This window comes from Hippocampus zosterae, chromosome 15 (genome assembly GCF_025434085.1).
Source record: "Hippocampus zosterae strain Florida chromosome 15, ASM2543408v3, whole genome shotgun sequence".
NCBI classification, from domain to species: Eukaryota; Metazoa; Chordata; class Actinopteri; order Syngnathiformes; family Syngnathidae; genus Hippocampus; species Hippocampus zosterae.
In genome coordinates, this window is record NC_067465.1 from 15,324,169 (window position 1) to 15,344,731 (window position 20,563).

A 20,563-nucleotide genomic window follows, 5' to 3' on the forward strand; every position below is an offset into this window, starting at 1 on the left:
AATGCACAACTTGACTCCTCTCGCCTTCCTTACACGAGGAAGTGGCACTTCCTCGCGTCACTTTCCATTGTGAGCAGACTGATCAATTAGTTTTTTTAAAGCATGTGGTTTCGGTTTTCGAACATCCTTCTGGAACGGGTTATGGATGAAAACCGAGGTTTGATTGTGTGTATATATATATATATATATATATATATATATATATATATTTCTGTTACCTGATTCTGAGATTCTGAAAATTTCCGGGGTTTTTTTCTTCCCCTTACACAGGTACCGGTAGTTCCGTTTGCTTTTGCCCAGAATGGTGCTAGTCTACTCGAATGCTTTCATTTCCGGTAACTTCTCAAAAAAGTAACGCAGGAAACAACTCTGAACACAGTAATACTACTAAGTAGAATTATAATTAGACATTAACCAGACATTGTATTATGGAGATCTACAATAAATACAATAGAAAATGTCGTGTTTTTTCTGCCGTTATTTTGACATATAAAATGCTTTGGTATGTTATAAGGATTTTTTGGGTAGTTTATACAGGTTGGCGCTCCGAAAAGTTGACAGGTATGCAGATTCAATAAAATTACTAAACACGTTTGACTTTTTTATTCATCGTAGGCACTTTATACGATACTACTAATACTATAGTGGCTAAAAGGTACATCTGTTTTTAAATGGTCTGTGTCATTATTATTATTTTTTTAGTATTTTAAATTGACTATTTTTTTATTACCGGAAGTAGGTCCACAATGTTAATGCACCGAGCAGAAACAACGAAAATCCAAATCTGCGGTGTGCACCAACGCTTCCTTATTAGGCTGTTCTGCCCGGCATTCATACTTGGAAAAGGGTATTTTTTTAAAACACTTGGTTTCTTTAAACAACACAACATCAGTTAATAATTTATGGTAGTTTTGTGTCCGTGCTTGAAAAACAAAATCTGTCGGTGCTGTGCTGAAATTAGCTCGTTAGCCGAGTGCGGAACAATTTCAGTTGACAAAAAAGCCATTGAGAGCAGGTGTAGCGATAACGGAAAGTGTACCAAATGTACTGTCTATTTCACATTTACATGTGTGTATGGATTTAAATGTACTTTGATATTTTCTATGTTTATTGCAGGGTTCATTGCAGAGCACCATGGGACTTCTGTCTGATCCCACGAGAAGAAGGGCATTGATCAGCCTGCTCACGCGCCTCAATACTCCAATCTGGTGTGTTCATTTTGCTCTTACGTTCATGTCCTCCACATTTACTCATGTCATTCTTAAAACAACGATGCATGTTCTTTGTTACAAAAAATAAATTACACATCTACTTTTATGTCCGCAACAACAACAAAGACAATAAACAAGGGTAGGGTTGTTGTGATTTGTAGTCATGCTTTTCAAAGCAATAGCTCAAACCTCATCCTTGTTGGCATGCGTTGCTTGTACTAACACCATGGCTTTGAACAGAGAGGAACTAGTTCACAAAAGTAGTGACAGTATCCGTTTCTCAACATCAAGAGTACGGTCTTGTAAACTCTGTGAGTACGTCTTGGTAAGAACGGTCTCAAAGAACAGACATGCTTCAAATATTAGCCTTCTTTTAATTGGTCTGCGTAATTGTGAATGTCCCCCATGAATCTGACGTATTTCCATAATTCATCACAGTTATATCATGTGACTTAAAAACGTGACTGCTTTCCTCTGTTGTCATTTTAGACATTTTAATACCAGCACAAAAAGCATCTTGGGATATAGTCCGAGGCAAAACTTCACAAGTACAACCAATGCATCCTTGGTTTAAGATAAGAGAAAAACAACATCTGGGTATTCCAAATGAAATAGAACTTGGGATTCAACTGATGATGATTTTAATTTCTGCTTATGAGCAGATATCAGGAGCGGAGTAAGCCTGACATTGTTTTCCGTAAAACAGAAAAGTTGGAATGTAATCTCAGTCTCTCTCATTCCAAACATTGCCACTTGCCCATTTTTTGTGGTATAAAAGCAGAGATGTGTCAATATGTTGGAAACTTCTGATCCGAGATACAATACCAGTCAAAAGTTTGACTACCGGTAATTCTGAGTTTTTTCAGTATTAACACATTTCCCCAATTGTAGATTAATCATCATCAACATCATGAAGAAATATTGATGGAATAATTTGATAAACAAAAAAATGTTAATCAAAACGGGATGTGTTTTATAATTGTTGATTCTTGTCACCTTTGCTCAGATGAACGCTTTGCACATCTCGGTGTTTTCTCATTGAGCTTCTTAATGTGGAGGCTGCTTTATGACGTGGAATGGCTTTCAGTTCACAGATGTGCATTCTCAAGAGATAATAGCTGGAACCTCTTAATGTGTTTGTGATCATCGGAATTTGAAGGTGTTTCCGAACCTTGTACTGGGACAGTATGTGTCCAATAATCGAACAGCCCTCCCTACTATGTAGCCATACATAATTGAAAATCCATAAGAATCTATTTAACACAGTGTAAGCAGTCACAGTTCATTGCTTTTGGTTTTGTTTACACATAAACTATGTCAGAATGTTTTCTTTTTTTTTTTAACTAGGCAATGCCAAAATATGTCATGGTAAAATTGATGATATCTATTCTGGAAAATACAATGTACATAATTGTCTTTGTTAAATCTGATTTTATGCACTGTTGTCACATTTGAGCAGTATTATCATCTGTGGAGGAATTCATAACATATTGAAGTTTGTTAAAAGTGAAATATTGATTTGGTCAGAGCCAAAATGCCCATGTTAATAAACAAACACCCTCCAAAACTTAAGGTTATTTAGAGTTATGTTTTTTATGTTCTCTTGTGGGACTTTTTTTTTTCATTTCAAGAATAAGCAGATAATAAACACCTGGAGGTGTCGTCCTTATACGCTTCCTGCTGTCTTCATCTTTGCATTCTTCATTCACCCCCTCCAGTGCAGTGTGCTACATGGCGGGCGTGGCCTGGTTCATGGGTTTGGCTTTTGAGCCGTTCACCCTGCGCATGCACATGTCCGAGAACGCCATGGGGTCCACCATGGTGGAGGAGCGCTTTCAGGCCGGGGAGAGGGCGCTGGTCACGGCCAAGGAGTTTGGGGTACAGAAGGACAAAGCAGGGTAAGACCGATGACGTTTGGATGGATGGCACACAGTTTGAACAAAAAGATTTGGCGTGCAGTGGGATGCCGGTCGATTGGCTGGTGAAAGCCATGCAGGATCGAGGCCTGGAAGTGTTCACGCAGAGCTTCTTCCGCACACTCCCCTTCCCAGATGAAAACAAAGAGAGATTTGTAATGCAACCCGTCCCACACATGTTCTGATTCCAACTTCTCAGCTCATCATTTCTGCCTTCTTTTCCCCCCCGACAAGATGGTGAAAGGTACAAACGTGTACGGCATCCTCCGCGCCCCGCGAGCCCCACGGACCGAAGCCCTGATGCTGACCGCTCCGTGCAGTCAAGGCAATGACAACAACCAGGCTGTGGGACTGCTGCTGGTTTTGGCGCAGTACTTCAGAAGTAAGTTTGGCATACACACGAAAATATCACCATTGAAAGCTTTGTCCCTCGTTCTGTTCTTTCAATTGCCATTTTGAAGAGCAATCATTAACGCATACCAATTACCGGTAGGTTAACCCCCCCCCCCCCCCAAAAAAAAAAAGAATCCTCTGACACAAGATACACACAACATGAATGTGACTATTATTTACTTTTATTCCTATTTGAAATGAATGCATATATTAGTTTGTTTTTGATGCTTACAATTTGTATTTTCTGGTTGCGTAAAAGTAAAGGACGAAAAAGTACAAAACGTAGAAATTTTATCAAATGAAAAGATGAATTACGCTTTGATTTTATTTTATGTTGTTATTGAGATGTTGTTATTGAGATTTTTGTTGTGTAGATTTCTTTTCTCAGTAAAGAATGGAACTTTGCCAAAGCAGATTTTTTTATTTTTTGTTTTCATATATTTGTTATTCATTTGTGTTTATTTTGGTATTTTTTCTTCCAAACAGCAAAAAAGGACATAGGCCAAGATAGAGCAGCCATAGACAAAGATTGGCTACTTATTTTTTGTTTTTTTTGTCTTACAGAATTGTTGTTAAAATTAAAAACGTTGTTTTGTATCCATTCAAAAAAAAGAAGTCGTTGACGAGAGGACCTCTGCAAAGGCAGAACTGTCTAAAAATCAAGCCCATAGTTACTTATTTTTTTCATGTTTAGCAATTTATTTTTTGTCTTTGAATATTTTTATTTTTGTAGTTACATTAAAATAAAAACACGCAGTGAAAATAACCAAATATACATTTGAAAAATCAGTAGTGTCTAGATTTGATTGAGCAGTATTACCACCCCCCCAGCCCCCAGCATTAAAAAAAAAAAAAAAGAATCAAAGAAATGCCATCTAGTTCATGTCCTTTAGGTGTTTTTAATGTACATTATTACAAAGTACAGTTTCCCATCAGCCGCACACTTTTTCGCCCTGGCAAGTTAATACCCCGCTTGTCCCCAATGTTGGCATAGTGCAACAACATAAAAGGAAAGCAAGTCCTTGTACCTTCACTCGGTTTTGCACAATAATGTAGTGAATGACTTGCACTATTCATAGGTCAGGTGTACTGGGCCAAGGACATCATCTTCCTGGTCAATGAACACGATCTGATCGGAATGCAGGCCTGGCTGGAGGGATACCACCACACCAACATCACAGGTGCCCCACTGCTCCTCGCGCACACCTGCGATCCGACAAGCAGGTGTCATTGAGGTCTTTCTTTGCGCAGGGATGGAGTGGTCGCCTCTCCAAGGCCGCGCCGGTGCCATCCAGGCGGCGCTGTCCCTGGAGCTCAGCAGTGACGTGGTGACCAGCCTGGACATCAGGTTAGAGGGGCTGAACGGGCAGCTGCCCAACCTGGACCTCGTCAACCTCTTCTACGCTTTCTGTCAAAAGTTCGATGTCCTTTGCACATTCCAGGGCAAGGTAGGAAAGCTGCAAAATGCATTATTTGCACGTTTTATACATTACGTAACTCAGAAATATGTTTTTTGTGGAAATTTACACATGTAATCTCGTTTAAAAAAAAAAAAAAAAAAGTAAAAAACTTCTGTTTTGAATATCCTTTTTTTTTCTAGAAAATAGTTATCCCGAAAATATACAGTACATACACAGTGTACTTTTTAAGTGTGTTTTTTAAAATAACCTCTCACTTAAAAACATATGTTTCCATTATTGTAATATATGACTAATTTTCAAGATGAATATGCAAATACCTTTTTTTTGTCAGTGTGGGTAGAATACTCCTTTGAAGGCTGCAACTTCCTGTCTACAGCCTGTCAAAGTGTCAACAATTTTTTGGCCTTGTCTGGCATTTAAATTGTGTTGAAAATATAACATCTTGCTGCTACTTGGCCAGCACCTCCTTGAAAGGGAGGTTTTTATTCTCAATGGGGCATTCCTGGTGAAGTGAAAAAAAAAATCAATATTAGGCGATTTTTCTTTTCATATGTCTTTGGACTAAGGACTTTGGTGGAGAAATGCAGATAAACGGCTAGAATCGAGGCAGACTGGCCTGTTACAAATACATGGACTAATGTTTTAAATAAAATGTTTTGTCATAGCTGCAGAGGAACGACTGGGACAGCCCTTCGGGCTACAGCCACGCCGTGCAGACGATGATGCTGATGGTGCTCAAGCAGGCCAGCGGTCACTCTTGGGGCGACCACGGGCTTTTCCTGCGCTACCAAGTGGAAGCGGTCACCATCAAAGGCATCAACAGCTACCGCCAGTACAAGACCACCACCACCACCGTCGGCAGGTTTGTTTTATGTTTCTACTACGTTAGTGGGAATTCGAGAAAAGTCTTGCTCAACTGTGGTTTGATCGTTTAAGCCGGTACGGTGTAAAAAACAAAATAATAAATAAGCGGCCGGCAGATAGCAGCATTAGATCTCGTTTAGAGATGCTCGCCGCCCGTCACCTCATTGCAAAGGATGGCCTTGGAAATGCAGCAGCTTGTGATTGATCAAATTGTTTGGCAACCTAAATGTACTTCAAAGACTCCACAAAAGGGAGAAAAGATGATATCAAGCACCGATCGGCAAAATTATTAATAGATGGGGAAAAAAATGTGGGATGTAAGTACAGTACAGTTGTTCGCACAAGATGTTCACGAAACTGTGCTCTGAATAAATGATAATTAAGCAGCCAATATTTTCTATAAAATTAAACTATTTGTAAACGTGACCGTTGGAAGCAACTTGCGAGTGATCAAAGTGGTTGTCAGATGAGTGTCACAAAAATGAGAAAAGGTTATTTAAATGTATTAGTTGAAGGGATGATGATGTAATGTATGTACTGTACACACACGCATACGACTAAATACTACTACTACTCATAAATAGTGTGCACATAGTTTTTCAAATATAAACTGGTGATCTATTGTTGAAACATTACTTATAATAATACTTACAAACGTAATCCAATAAACTGTTGACATCACTACAGCAAACATTAGCATCGAAGTCACTGTCGTGCAAAAAATATTTTTCCATAAAGAGCTTGCTTTCTGTTTTTTTTTTGTCTGGGTTTTTATTTTATTTTTTGTGGAGTCCAAAATAAGTGATTTGGGTGTAACTCACCCATGTTTTACTCCTGATTACGAAAAAAAGGTATACGGTAGAGACAACACTTTTTTGTGTGTGATGAAAGTCAATTTTTTTCTTTGACACTTTCTGTATTCATTCTAATCTTTAAACGCTATATTCTGGAGCCTTGAAAGTTCAATCAGAATGCTCTACATTGGCTGCCTGGTACTTGAGGTTCTCTTTTTTTTTTAATTTATGGCTGCCACTGACAGCTACGACTCCCAAATTCCCAAAACATGCCTGCTAGTTTCATGGAAGACTGAATTGTCAGTGTGAATTAATTCCTGATTTAGTGTTCTAAGCAGTAAACACTGTTTCTGAGAGCTGCTTCACGTTTGAGTTGTATTGAATCCATTACTTTCAGGCACCTTTGACTGTCCATTCACAGCCCAGCATCCACCTTTTGACACCTAAATTCCTCACGGTTTTGATGTCCAGTGTCCTAATGTAGGGCAATCAAAGCTAATGAGTGTATGGGTACTCAACACGTGTGTTTCCTTCTGTGTGTGTGCACTGTTAGGCTCCTGGAGGGAATGTATCGCAAGCTGAACAACCTCTTGGAGCGCCTGCACCAGTCCTTCTTCTTCTACCTCTTGCCCTCGCTGTCCCACTTTGTTTCCATCAGTTACTACATGCCAGCCTTTGGCCTTCTCACAGTCATCCTGCTGCTGCGTGTATCCTTACTCTCAGCCCGGTAAAACAAAGTTACAAAAGGTGCGCGGTTTGAATCTTGACTTAAATGCAGGCTTTGTATCTGTGGGTTGAACTCTCAGCACCTCCAGCGACAGAAGATGGCGTCGCCAATGTGGAGCAGGTGACTACGGCCTCACGCACGACGGCGTTCTCAACTCTATGTACACGTTAATCCACGTTCTTCCCTACTCAAAGCAGTCCAGTTCTGGCGTGCTGTCTGTGGTGACCCCTTTGGTGATCAGCCACCTGACCGGAGTGGCTCTCTACACACTGCCCGTCCGCTTCCAGGAGATGGCGGTGGAGCACTTCCCGGTGTCTGAGACCGAGGCCGTGGTGCTGACAGCCATTGCCGTGTACACGGCCGGCCTGGCTCTGCCTCACAATACGCACAGGTAACAGCGCACTGTGATTTGTGACTCTCCTGGACATAAACCCTGGGACATTTTATAATAATAATGGTCACAATATCGAAGAGAGAAATTATGACTTTTATAGAGTGCATTTTAAAACAATGTATCATTTATGTGGCATTTCTGTACATATTGTCTCATTTAACAAAAAGATTATTAATACTGTATCAGGACCAAAAAAAACCAAAAAAACGATATCGCACATCAGGATATCACGATCCTGAACAAAAGTTTACATTGCCATGTCACTCTGATCAATACTTCAATACTTTTTGGATCACGAGCAGACATTTTCTCTCAACTCTACTTTTTGGCGGAATTAAAATCAATACCCTATGTTGCGATGTCGCGATACTGCATGACCAGAAAAGAAAAAAAAATGCCTTACATTACGATATTGCTTTTATTGATCCTGTGTGGTTCGGAAACAGAACTACACCTTACAGTGTGCTATCGCTATTATTATGCTGTATATCTTTTGAAAGTTGCATACCATATGTTGCAACACGGCTTCAACATATAATTAAAAAAACACAAATTTCTATCCACCTGACCTTTGAAAGAGCCTCATTTAAGGGGCTTGTAAACGACGGCCATGTTACCGTCTGTGTGAGTCTATGCATGTCAATGTATGCCCAAACCATAGAACAACTGAGTGTGCCGCCTCACTCATGCTATTAAAACTGTAAGGGAAGTGGGAATGGTGTGGTGTCCTGTTTGTAGATTTAACAGGGGTGGAAATAATGGAACAAGTGTCAAAATGTGTGTGCGTGGTGCGCCCCCATGTCATCACGAGCGAGGAGGGGGATGAGAGAAGTGCGCCATTGCTCAAGCGTGCAGCTTAGAGGGACAATTGGCCATTCATAGATGAGTTTTAAAGCAAATAACGGAGGATAGGTCCCGCCGCCACCCAAAAACAAAGATGAATTTGCAAATGCCAAATACGTGCTTCCCGTAGACCAAACATTGCGATATGGCTGTTTTGTCCCACCTTTCTTTGATATACTCTTTTCCAAGGTCTCTTAAGTTATCAATTGCACTGACTGTGTGTGTATGTGTGAGACAGATTTGTGTCTGGCGAGGGGACGGAGCGGGGCTGGAGAGTTCTAAAGCTGGTGGCCGTGCTGTACTTGGCCGTGCTGCTGGGCTGCACCGCCCTCCTCAACTTCTCATTGGGCTTCATCCTGGCCCTCACGCTGGTGCCCGTGGCTGCCGGCGTCACGCCTCACATGCCCAAGTATAAAACAGCCAAAATAAGCTTGGCTACCCTACTTGACACTGACCGCTTGCCGTATCCCTCAGGTTCCCAACGGCCTGCGTCATGGTGGTCCTCAGCCCGGCCTGCACGCTGCTCTTTTCCGTCTTTGCCTTCCACGAGCTTCAGGAGATGCCGCTGAGCTTCCAGGACACTTGGCTGCTCTTCCTGTCAGTCATCTCGCAAGGGATCCTGGATCACGCATTGTACGGTGCGCTGGTCTTCCCACTGCTGGCGTTGTTGGTGTACCCCTGCTGGCTGCTTTTCTGGAACATCCTCTTCTGGAAGTAAGACCACGGACAAGCCTTCAACAAAGGTAATCTCAGGTTCTTCTCCCACCAAGGACTGACAGTTACTCCACTGAAGGAAAGACTTTACTTTTTTTCAACTTTGATTTGGGAATGGGTGTCAACGTCAATTGATTGATTTTGCCTTGAAGAGATTGAGGCAACATTTTGTGCACTACTTGGCTACAACCAGATTTGGTCTGAATAAGCAGTTTTCTGTTTGAATGTTTTTTTTAAAGGGAAGATATTCATGGGGAAATAATTTGATTTTTGCCCATTTATTCTCCCCTTAGCCATTCAAGGAAATGTATTTTGAGTGCCCATCCCTAATTTGTAGTAATAATTACATGTTGAATGGGCTGATCTTCAACACTGTGTATTTATGACCAAAAAAAATGTTACGATGTATCTTGTTCTACTTGGATTTAAGGAGAAATGTACATTGTAGAGCGGTGAGTTTTTTAAAAAATCAGTTTTAAATTATGAATTTGCTGTTGCGCAATTGTTCCATTTAGAATCTTGAAAACAGGAAGTGATGTTTATCTAATGCAGTGTTTTTCAAACCCTGTGCCCTCGTACCGACATTGTCAGGTGTGCTCCGGGAAAATATCCAATTAGTATGCCTGCGCGGTCTATCACCCGGCAAAGTAATCGTGTAGTAACCTTCCATACCGCTAGGGAGCAGCAACAGCTAGAGACTGGAGACAAGCGAATTTGTGATGCATGAATGCGGTGAACCAATATGAAAGATTATAAAACACTTTTTCTTTGTGTTTATTTGAATCCAGTTCAAGCTGTTGCAACGTCATTCTTCAATGTTAAAAAACGGTTATAGTAACAATATAACACGTAATTGTTAAAACAAGCTTTTTTTCACATTTTCAGCTAGTGGTGTGCCTTGGCTCAAAAAAGTTTGAAAAACACTAATGAATACCTTTGGGTTTTTTTGTTCGGTTTTCTCAGTAAGATGACCATGGTGGTATGTTACGCGTTTATTCAACCAGTCTTTTTTTTTTAAACACAGTAATGTGTACTGATAAGACCATTCCATCGCTGTCACAACTCAAAAGAGGAAATCGAATAAAATCAAATCAGCTCATAAAATGTACATCAATCATGAATCATTTAAGAGGAAAAAAATAAATGTCCATTAAAATAGATTTGTAAAGAGTAAAAGCACTTGTAACCACCCTGTAAACATCCTCTCTCATCTCCAACAACCAACTTCACAGTTTTGCCCCGACAGAAATCCCAACCTTCTCCGCATCTTCCGTCACCACCTCCCCGCCAATAAATAAGGGCCTCTTGTTTTTCCCCCCAAAAAAATGAAATTTAAAGAAAGGAAATGAGGTGTGGCTAAACTCAAGTGTCTTGTCCATAGAAAATGGCCGAATTCTCTTCTCCGGCATTATGCTACAGTGCTTCAAACGTCTGAAACAGCCAATCAGCTGCGAGGACTCTCAGTGCACTTGACAATCACTGTTGTGTGTGTGTGTGTGTGTGTGTGTGTGTCAACACTGGCATAGCATTGTGTATGCGCGCGTGTGAGAGGAGACGGCGGCGACGGGCGGTCAGCTGCTGCTCGAGGCCAGCTCGCCGCGCGCTGCCTGCTGGAGGGCGTTGGTGACGTCTGCGTCGGGTTTGGCTGTAGCGCAGATCTCGCAGCCTGGACGGGAAGGCTTATTGATGAAAGTGCATGAAGGACACGCCCACTCCGTCTACAGGAAACGGGAAAATGCAGGACGTTTTGTGTTAGCACAGACTGTCCAATTGTCTTTTGCAATGTAGTTTCTCCATGGGGCCAATATACTAAAAGTGCTACTAAAAATATCATCATTAATCACATATAAGATACTTTTTTTTGGGTCAGCTTTGGTATATGTTGGTGACCCGCCCCCAAAAAAACCTGACTCATTTTGGCCTTCCAACCCACATTATGTTACCCTCACTTCACACGGAAATAATTAGCAAACTTAGATTTATTATGGGGGAGGAAAAAATGATATGATGTAAAAGAATGCATCTGCATTTTTTTTTCCTATTTGTCTTGATTTATTCATAACGTGTTCCCTCACTTACCGCGGTTAGTGGGGACCGTGCCACTGCCGTGTGAAAAACCGTGATGGAGTGTTGCCCAGCCCCCCCCCCCCCCCCCCCCGCTAGGAATGTAACTGTCAGTGTATGTGGGTACGTTTAAATGCATGTTTAAAATATATTAACAGTATTTATGCTGTACATATTTGAGACAGACTACAGCAGTTACTATATTTACTTAAATCTGTAATTATAAAACCTAAGACGGTAATTAATATTCATCAGTGTTGCCTTCTGAGAGAGACTTGTGACTTGTGTTACTCTCACTTTACGCTGCTCTGACAGTGGGGCCGCCGTTAGCCTCCAGGTCGCGGCCGGCCAGCTATCCCGTGCAGCCGATATGTTTATGATAAGACAATTAATCAGTATTGATGAGGAGGTGGCGAAGAGAGACATGCTGCTTTTTTCGGACAAGCCGAATCACACCCTTTCTTTCTCTCTCGCTCACTTTCGCGTTTGTTCTCACGCACGCTCTCGACTAATGACAGTTCTAGCGTGCTGTCATTGGTCGACGTCGCACTGGGAACCAATCAGGCTTATAGCCAAAACCTCTTGAGTATTTTGGGCATTTTTTTCTGAATACAGTACAGTCAACCCTTGGTTTTCGTCCATAATGCATTCCAGAAGGCTGTTCGAAAACCGAATTGCTTTAACGTTTATTGAACACATCTGCTCACAACGGAAAGCGACATGAGGAAGCATCACCTCCTCGTCTAACCTGAGGAAGTGTCACTTCCTCGTGTAAGGAAGGCGAGAGGAGTCAAATGGTGCATTCAAGTGCGCTCAGTTTGTTCGAGAACCGAATTTCGGTCGTAATCTGAGGCATAAAAAAACTTGAAATTTTTGGTCTAAAACCGATTTGGTTGAGAACAGAGACGTTCAAAAACCGAGGTTTGACTGTACTTCGGAAACAACGTCCAATTTAAAAACATTAAAAATAATCGAATACAAATGATAGAGCAATGTTTTTGCTCAGAGTGACAAAATGAAGATTTTCATGCAGACGGTGAATCTAAAACGTGTGGTTCTGATGGTTACCTGTGTTCTAGTTGGTTTGTTGCTCAAATGCAGATTTTCCATGTCAAGTACAACTTGTAGGTCAGCTGGTTTATCGCCACCGCCTGTGATGGACATTAATTCACACTGGGTATAAAGTCACATTAAGCCATTTTTTTCCTTCTAATTCCACACGTACAAACAACAACATGGCTAAAATGAAGTGCTAACATTAAAGCTCAGTAGTTTTAAGAAAATACAGGAGGGTCCCGTAAGATATTGTAGTTGCGCTTTCTGTCACAGCACACGGGCTCCATACGCGCATGTCCAACACTCATTTGCAATGAGTAGAAGGAAGACGTCTCGCTGGCCGTCAGCTTGCGAGCCGTCATATCACACCCCAAAGCGAAGGATGACCCCCTTGGCAGCACCACCTGATCTTGCGCTCTTTGAGGAATCCACAAAATATACACCCTGGGAAGTGTCCCCTCAAGACATCGCCAAACGAATCGGGAATGACGAGTCCGCCTCTCACTGACAATAACCCCCCCCCCCCCCCCCCCCCCCCCCCCGTCTAAGTATGCACATTGACTTGATGGATGGAACTAATAGTTGAGAGATGTGTTCGGGACGGTGGTGCTTTTGTATGCTAGATTTCCAAGTTGACGTCCTGTGATTGGCGAAGCGATGTTCAGTGTTTTCCACACACCTACTGGATCAACTTTTCTCTGGCACCATACTACAGTTTTTTTTCTTTTTAATAACCTCAGGTGCAACGATTGATTGAAATTTAGTGTGTTCTGATTTACAAATAATTCAGTTTAAAACAGCCTCTTGGAAGCCATTGTGTTCGTACCATGGGGACTTCCTGTAACAGAAAAACCAATAAAGATTTTGTTTGGAATTCAACAACAAAGTACTTTAACGATCAATATAATTTTTTAACACTCCAATTTATTTTCTATTTTTTCTCATTTTGAAATGCCAGAAAGTGTTTCTGGGGCTGAAATGTTTCTGAAAATTAAATCTATTAATTATTGTAGCTATTTTTTTTAATGCTTTCATAAGGCAGCCGAAAACACACTGCTGCTTTTGTTTCCTGTTAATATTTACTATGCCCCCTTTAAATTGCAGACAAGTTATTAAGCTGCCTTGAAGAAAAAAAAAAGCTAATGCTAGAAAGGAATGTGTGTTCCAACGATGAAATAATTCCATTTCATTCATTCATTCATTCATCTTCTGAACCGCTTCATCCTCACGAGGGACGCCGGGGGGGTGCTGGAGCCTATCCCAGCTGTCTTCGGTCAGAAGGCGGGGGACACCCCGAATTGGTTGCCAACCAATCGCAGGGCACACAGAGACGAACAACAATGCACGCCCACATTCACACCTAGGGACAATTTAGATTGTTCAACCAGCCTGCCATGCATGTTTTTGGAATGTGGGACGAAACCAGAGCACCCGGAGAAAACCCATGCAGGCCCGGGGAGAACATGCAAACTCCACACAGGGAGGACGGAGCTGGAATTGAACCTGGCACCTCTGCACTCTGAAGTCGACGTGCTAACCACTGGATTATCGGGCCGCCATGAAATTATTTAATTCTAATAATTAACACCATTACTCTTCAGCCCATTGTGGCAGCAGACTTGGTGTTCAGCTTCCACTTGCTTTGAATATTAGCTCGCTGAAAGTAATGATCAGTTAGTGATAATGGGATTCAATGGGCCTAGCTTGCCCTGGTCTGGACTTTGAAAAGTTATCTTCAGCATTGTCATGCAATTGGAGGAAACATTGTACAAACGTGTGACGCACCCTGGCTGGTGTGGGGTAACCGCGGCGGCAGTGTGCTGTAGCCCCGGGGGTCTTGGCACACGGGGCCGGTGCCGGGCGGAAGGGCCAGGGCGGATAGGGCGCCCTCCAGATCCTGCTGGAACAGCTGTCGCGTGATTCGGGCCTGGCGGGCCGAGATCAAGTAGAGGTACGCCGTGTCGCCGTCGCGCTGTACACCGTAGGATGCCAGTGAGCGGGGGTCCGTGCACAGACACTGACCCATTACCCAGCGCTGCACGCGTGGGTGGAAGCCGTACTCCACAAACACCTGGGGGAGGTAACGGCTGCCGCTCAGTGATTTTTGTGATGTTTTTTGTTTTTTTAACCCCCTTATGATGCATTTTAACCTGTTGTTTGAGCGCAGCCACCGTCATGTAAGGGAAGACTTTGACTGTGAAGCAACAGGAAGAAGAGACGTCCTCCACCACCACAGACAGGCTGGAAGGCAACAAGATGTTGAGATGACGCTGTGAACCAATATCTTATTTTTCGATTAGTCTTAACGACAAGGAATTTTCACATAGAATGGAATCTTTAAAGTGGAACATAAACCATCGTTTCAAATGTGCCATGTTCCAAAATCAATATATTCATGGAATGTCAATCAACTATTCATAAAATAATGTAAAACATGAGCAAAAATGTTCATTAAATGAATAACATACACCAAACGAAAACCATTATACTGTTTCTTAAAGTCCATCCAAATATTAATGTAATCTATTCATCATGTTGACAAATGAAATATTTTCAAAATTTTGAAACTTAGTAACATCTGTACAAATTACATAATTTGTGGGGGGAAAATCACATTTTTAAAAAATAAAATGTTTAAAGGGGAAGTTGAGTGAATCTTTTTCTTTACAATAATATGTTCTATGCGGCCCCACTAGTCTAAACACAGCATTGTGATTTATATTGCGTTTGCAGAATATGAATGAAGCCGCAAAGTCCACCCATCCACTAATCCATCTCGAGGGTGGCCATTTTGCCACTGACTGAAAATGACAGCATAGTGCCTCAAGTGTCAGTCGAATTGTTTGAGGTCATGTCCTGTCATGGCTAAGCTTGTGAATGTCACATATCAAACCCCAAAAACAGGTCAGCTGAAATTGGTCGTTACTTGAGCCTCGTAGGCCCAGTGATGTAATTTTCTGTCAGCTGGATTTTTGTTATTCGAATTATTAATTAGAATACTGTGTTTAAACTAATGGGGGCGCATAGAAAATATTACAAAGAAATATTTGAGGTTCTATAAATATTCATTCATTCATTCATCTTCTGTACCGCTTGATCCTCACTAGGGTCGCGGGGGGTGCTGGAGCCCATCCCAGCCGTCTCCGGGCAGTAGGCGGGGGACACCCTGAATTGGTTGCCAGCCAATCGCAGGGCACACATAGACGAACAACCATCCACGCTCACACTCGCACCTAGGGACAATTTAGAGTGTACAATCAGCCTGCCATGCATATTTTTGGAATGTGGGAGGAAACCGGAGCACCCGGAGAAAACCCACGCAGGCCCGGGGAGAACATGCAAACTCCACACAGGGAGGCCGGAGCTGGAATCGAACCCGGTACCTCTGCACTGTGAAGCCGACGTGCTAACCACTGGACTACCGGGCCGCCCCGTTACTCTTTTATTAAATCTTTAACTGAAACATGTGAACAATATGAATCTATTACTAATTATTTTAAATGTAAATTTCTAAACAAAATACTCATTAAGAAAAGTTTTTCATGTTCACTCATGTAGTCAAAGCTGACAGGAAAGAAGTCTGGCCCATGTACAAAACCTAACAGTGTGGTCAAATTACCGGTAGGTGCACTTCTATTTACAAATTAGGTGCATTGAAGTCCAAGATGGCACCCGAGTTGGCGAGTGCTCTCAATAGCCTTGCTTTTTTTTGCTGATTTTGTGTTTTGTTTTGTCACATTGTGTTTGTTGTTAGTCATGTGGACCTGATGTGGATTGTTTTCAGCATTTTTGGGGCCACGACATTCACCTAAGCAGAAGAATCTGTGCCTGGTGTTTGGGCCTTCTTGGCAGCAGTAGGCGTATACCAGCACTGATTTTGATTGGGAGGAATGTCGGTGCCATTTGACTGTTGTTCCTGGACAGCCCTTGTGTTTTTTGTGCCTTTAATGGGCAGCATTTTTCACAGCCCCGCTTTGCTCAGCGGAAAGGTTGGTGCTGTTGGACAGTCTGCTGCTGGAAGGATGGACGGATGGCTTGTGGAGCCAACAAGGAGAAGTTGTGTCAGCACAAGCGTCGATGCGTATGTGGTACTGGGAGTCGCGGCTTGGAATTGAAGCGGATTTACATGGGACAGGAAATGTGAGCCAATCTCTTTTTTCGTCAATGGACGCTACAGCTTCTTGTTTGCTTTCAAAACTTAGCTTGTAGCAGATGTGTGCACATTTTGAGCATGACGTCCCTGATCCACTGCTGAAAGGACACTTTGATCCTCTCCTTTTTCGTCTAGATCTTCAAACCACAAAGTGTATGCAAAAGTGATTAAGATTGAATGACTGTGTCTTATGTGTTGTGTAGTATTATTTCGTTATTATGTTCTTATGACTACAAGATGGCGCCGCAAGAGTGGCTGCCTTTATAGCAGCTCCTATACTTTTTGTTCTTCTACTTTTTTCCTTTTATAAATTTGCTGCTGTAAATTGGCAATTTCTCCTTGGGGTGACGAATAAAGGTTTTCTAATTCATTCATTCATTCATTCATTCATCTTCCGTACCGCTTGATCCTCACTAGGGTCGCGGGGGGTGCTGGAGCCGATCCCAGCTGTCTTCGGGCAGTAGGCGGGGGACACCCTGAATCGGTTGCCAGCCAATCGCAGGGCACACAGAGACGAACAACCATCCACGCTCACATTCACACCTAGGGACAATTCAGAGCGTCCAATCAGCCTTCCATGCATGTTTTTGGAATGTGGGAGGAAACCGGAGCACCCGGAGAAAACCCACGCAGGCCCGGGGAGAACATGCAAACTCCACACAGGGAGGCCGGAGCTGGAATCGAACCCGGTACCTCTGCACTGTGAAGCCGACGTGCTAACCACTGGACTACCGGGCCGCCTAGGTTTTCTAATTATTATTCTTATTACTTCAAAGCAGGGTACAAATTCAAATTCCACTCTTGTGCGTGTACCTGATCTCCGCGCTGGCGTAGTTCTTCTCCGCCAGCTGGATGCTCAGAGCCGCTTTCTGCCGGGCAAGTGCAGATGCGTGCTGAGCGGCGGCTTGAGAGTCGCCGGCCTCCACCGCCTTAACGAGCTCCACGCAAAGCTCCTCTAAAGAAAATTAAGAGGCGGCAAAGTTAGTCAACGTGTTGTGGTGTTAACGGAGGAGTGGCGACACCCACCGGCGAGCGGCAGCGTCGGTTCAGTGGCGGCGGCAACGGCTTCTGTTTGCTTGCCGCTTGCCTCGTAGGCGGCCATGTTTGCAACTGGAAGAAATTGAAAAATAATTAGGAAAAATGGCGGTTACTTGTCGATTTACCTACGTATCAAACAAAGAAAGTGAAAACCGACCCCGCTGGGCCTCTCGCAGTGACGACATGACCACGGTGGCCCACTCCTCAGCCTCGCGGTCACAGCGGAAGGAGAAGCGGATAAAGTCGTGAGGCGGCGTCGTCAGACGCATCTCGTGGCAGCGTGCCGACTTCACCTCGTAGTGCACTGAGCGTAGGTCGAACTCCACCAACTGGATGAGGGGAAGGGGGGAAAAAAAAGATAACTTACAGTTCAGTAAAATTAATTAAATAGTGGACAGGAGTGTTTACTATGTGACTAACAGGCTATTTTGCATGTTTTGGGACAAAAGACAGATGAGTGAATTTGTTGTTGAAAAACATGATCAAATATTTATGAGCGGAAGTATGCGCCCCTTCCCCTCTCTACGTCACTTAAATCCAGTAATTCTCAGACAGTGTGCCGTGAGACGTCATCAAACGTGCCGCGGGAAATTATCCATCCTCACTTAATCGGTTCGAAATTAACTATTGACGCTCTCCCAAAAAAAGTTCAATAACATGCAGTGGCCACAAAATGGCGGAATAGCACTACCTCACTGCATGTAAACATGGTTCTTTGGCATCATAGAGGACTTACCAAATTCAAAATGACCCAGATGATGCACACCAGACATGAAACACTACATTGCAGCAATGCGTAACAACACGGAAAAAGCCATAGAGGCACTTAAACAGTCTCTCCGATGTGGTATTTCTTAAGATGAGCGTGGAGATGTCTCGAACAACAATTAGCATTCCGGGAGACTCTGATAAAGTCACTCCACAATGTTGTGAGCGTCCAGGTTGACGCCTCATATTGGTTCGGGTTGGTCTGCCTCAGTTGCTTGCTGTTTCCCTCCAGTTTTACGTGACTTTTAATTTGTAATACACACCTGACATCGTTTAACACACACTCTTAAAATGTGCAGTCTTTGGAGGACATGCCGTCACCCATCTATCTTCAGGTGAGTCACCATTGCAGCAGAGATACCCAATTTAATAGCTCTCAGCAAGTAAACAAATCCAAGAAACTGCTCTCAAGTGAAACTTGCTGCTCCCCGTTGATTACATGTAATTAGTGTAACCACAGTTCACCTAGTCACTTGTTTTGTTATGCCATCTACAAACAGTTATGGACACAAAGTACGGGTAACAAAGCCCACAAACTACTGACTAAAGCCATTTTTGTGCGATTGCTACATCCTTTGGATTATGCCTGAGCATTACTGTCCAAGGGGTTGTTGAGTTACAACATTCCTGAGCTACAAAATGGCGCAGCAGCACCAGACATGCTCAGTTACCGCCATTTGGACTGTTTTGCATTAGACCGTTGAATGTGTTTTCAAGCAAATCTTTGTCATAATTGTGAATTTATTATGGCACAATTTACCATGGCCTCTGTCGGAACGGAACGTCATTGTTAACCGAGGGTTTACTATTTTTTTAAAGCAAGTATGCAGTAAAATAACTAAATTATTTTTTCAGGGTAACTGTGGCAACACTGTTGAGTACCCCTTAAAGTGGCTTTTTTTTCTCTTGATGACCAATTTATATATCAAATATAACTGCTAAAATCAGTTTTAAATGAGATTTTTGGGTCTGACTTTGATGATGTCTTCTTTGTAATTGTATAATTATTTTAAAATGTCACTGATATGTATTAACCCTTTCATATACCTGTAACCTGGTAACATGATAATCTGTCCACAGTAGTAACCGCTGTCCCTGAAAGGGTTAAAATAGTATATTAACACCGTATGTCACTCAAACCAACACAAACGTTATACTCATTTTTTTAAAGAAGCGGCAGCCTTTCGAATAAAGTATTTATGACTGGTGCTTCCTGAAAATATATACATTATAAGGAACAGTTACGTTAGTAAGAAGCAATCCGGCGTTTTAAGATGAAACCTCACCACATTGTGGTTCCCACTTGTATCCCGCAGGGCCAGTCGAAACTCTCCGGCCCGGCTGGGATCCATGCTGAGCTGGAGGCGCAGAGCCTCGCTGTCGGCTCCGGGCAGGCACAAGGGGCGAGCACCGGAGTGGGACACTGACACGCGGACGGACATCAAGACGGTGCTGCAGCAAGCCGACGACCGAGCGAGCCCGGCGTCGCAAGCTCCGGACTGGGAAGCACCGAGCAACGAGACCTGCGGAGCCCAGCCGCCCGAGCTGAGTGCCATGTCGCCCCGCGGACGTGTGGGGCTTGGGAAGCCCCGGCGGGAGAGCGTCAGCGACGACGGTACTGCTTAGAAACTCCACCAATGGGAGATAAAATGGCGTGTGCTCATGAGCCGGTCGTATTTGTCTGCCTGCCCGAATAATTGTTCCATTTCGACTCGAACCGAGCCACAACAAGGTTGGGAAAAGAGAGACGAAACAAAACAGGAAGTACGCGAAGAACGTACGTTCGTGCCCGATTTCGCTCCGTCAGGAAACAACGCGAGAGTCTTCGTCTCTGTTTTTGTTTAATATTTCGAGCGAGAAAAGTTCTACTGCCTCCCACTGCACGGAAATGAATATTAATTGAGAAGTCAATCATAATGAGTACAATAAATGTTAAATTTAACAAAATGATACACATATTTGAAAACCTTTACTTAAGGCTTTTTGGGTGTGTGCAAATCAATTAAGCAAAAAAAAAGATCTAACCGAATCTAAAATAACGAATAATAAAATATAATTACCCCTTGCATTGTGTTCGAAAGCTGTTCCTACTGTTGTAAATCTGAAAACGGGTCAATTTGGCCCTGAACCCAATACAAGCGTTACTATTGATAATTTAACCCTTGAAGCGCAAAAGCACAAAAATTGCACCAATCGATATTTACGGT

The 20,563-nt window shown here is 42.8% G+C and overlaps 3 protein-coding genes across 7 annotated transcripts in view; 1 reads left to right on the top strand and 2 right to left on the bottom strand.

Moving 5' to 3' along the window:
• Positions 1 to 20,563, bottom strand: part of snap47 (synaptosome associated protein 47) — a 415,166-nt gene that overhangs the window by 196,904 nt on the left and 197,699 nt on the right. The gene's annotated exons all lie outside the window — the stretch shown is intronic.
• Positions 726 to 10,584, top strand: gpaa1 (glycosylphosphatidylinositol anchor attachment 1). 3 transcript variants are annotated; one of them, XM_052088472.1, is made up of 13 exons: positions 726 to 847; positions 1,117 to 1,208; positions 2,930 to 3,109; positions 3,171 to 3,282; positions 3,362 to 3,509; positions 4,600 to 4,701; positions 4,772 to 4,968; positions 5,607 to 5,803; positions 7,153 to 7,306; positions 7,378 to 7,446; positions 7,521 to 7,717; positions 8,802 to 8,972; positions 9,038 to 10,584. In XM_052088472.1, exons 2-13 carry the CDS (start codon positions 1,135 to 1,137, stop codon positions 9,279 to 9,281), a joined length of 1,845 nt encoding a protein of 614 aa, XP_051944432.1. In that variant the 5' UTR covers positions 726 to 847; positions 1,117 to 1,134; the 3' UTR covers positions 9,282 to 10,584. The 3 variants fall into 3 exon arrangements, with proteins under 3 accessions (XP_051944432.1, XP_051944434.1, XP_051944433.1); XM_052088474.1 differs by having other exon boundaries at positions 7,524 to 7,717; XM_052088473.1 differs by lacking the exon at positions 726 to 847 and adding an exon at positions 876 to 1,044.
• Positions 10,785 to 20,177, bottom strand: LOC127616725 (ranBP-type and C3HC4-type zinc finger-containing protein 1-like). The gene is made up of 8 exons (XM_052088523.1): positions 19,643 to 20,177; positions 17,746 to 17,917; positions 17,577 to 17,660; positions 17,364 to 17,505; positions 14,548 to 14,638; positions 14,183 to 14,468; positions 12,410 to 12,492; positions 10,785 to 10,995 (listed from the first exon to the last, which is right to left on the bottom strand). The coding sequence occupies exons 1-8, from the start codon at positions 19,910 to 19,912 to the stop codon at positions 10,849 to 10,851; spliced, it is 1,275 nt and encodes a 424-aa protein (XP_051944483.1). The 5' UTR covers positions 19,913 to 20,177; the 3' UTR covers positions 10,785 to 10,848.

Coding starts and splice junctions, on each gene's coding strand:
- LOC127616725 (XM_052088523.1), bottom strand. CDS start 19,912: ATGGCACTCAGCTCGGGCGGCTGGGCTCCGCAGGTCTCGTTGCTCGGT. Junction 17,918..19,642: donor CAAGTGGGAACCACAATGTG/GTGAGGTTTCAT, acceptor CCCCTCATCCAG/TTGGTGGAGTTCGACCTACG. Junction 10,996..12,409: donor ACAAACCAACTAGAACACAG/GTAACCATCAGA, acceptor CGTTTCCTGTAG/ACGGAGTGGGCGTGTCCTTC.
- gpaa1 (XM_052088472.1), top strand. CDS start 1,135: ATGGGACTTCTGTCTGATCCCACGAGAAGAAGGGCATTGATCAGCCTG. Junction 3,510..4,599: donor TTTGGCGCAGTACTTCAGAA/GTAAGTTTGGCA, acceptor CACTATTCATAG/GTCAGGTGTACTGGGCCAAG. Junction 7,718..8,801: donor CTGCCTCACAATACGCACAG/GTAACAGCGCAC, acceptor TGTGTGAGACAG/ATTTGTGTCTGGCGAGGGGA.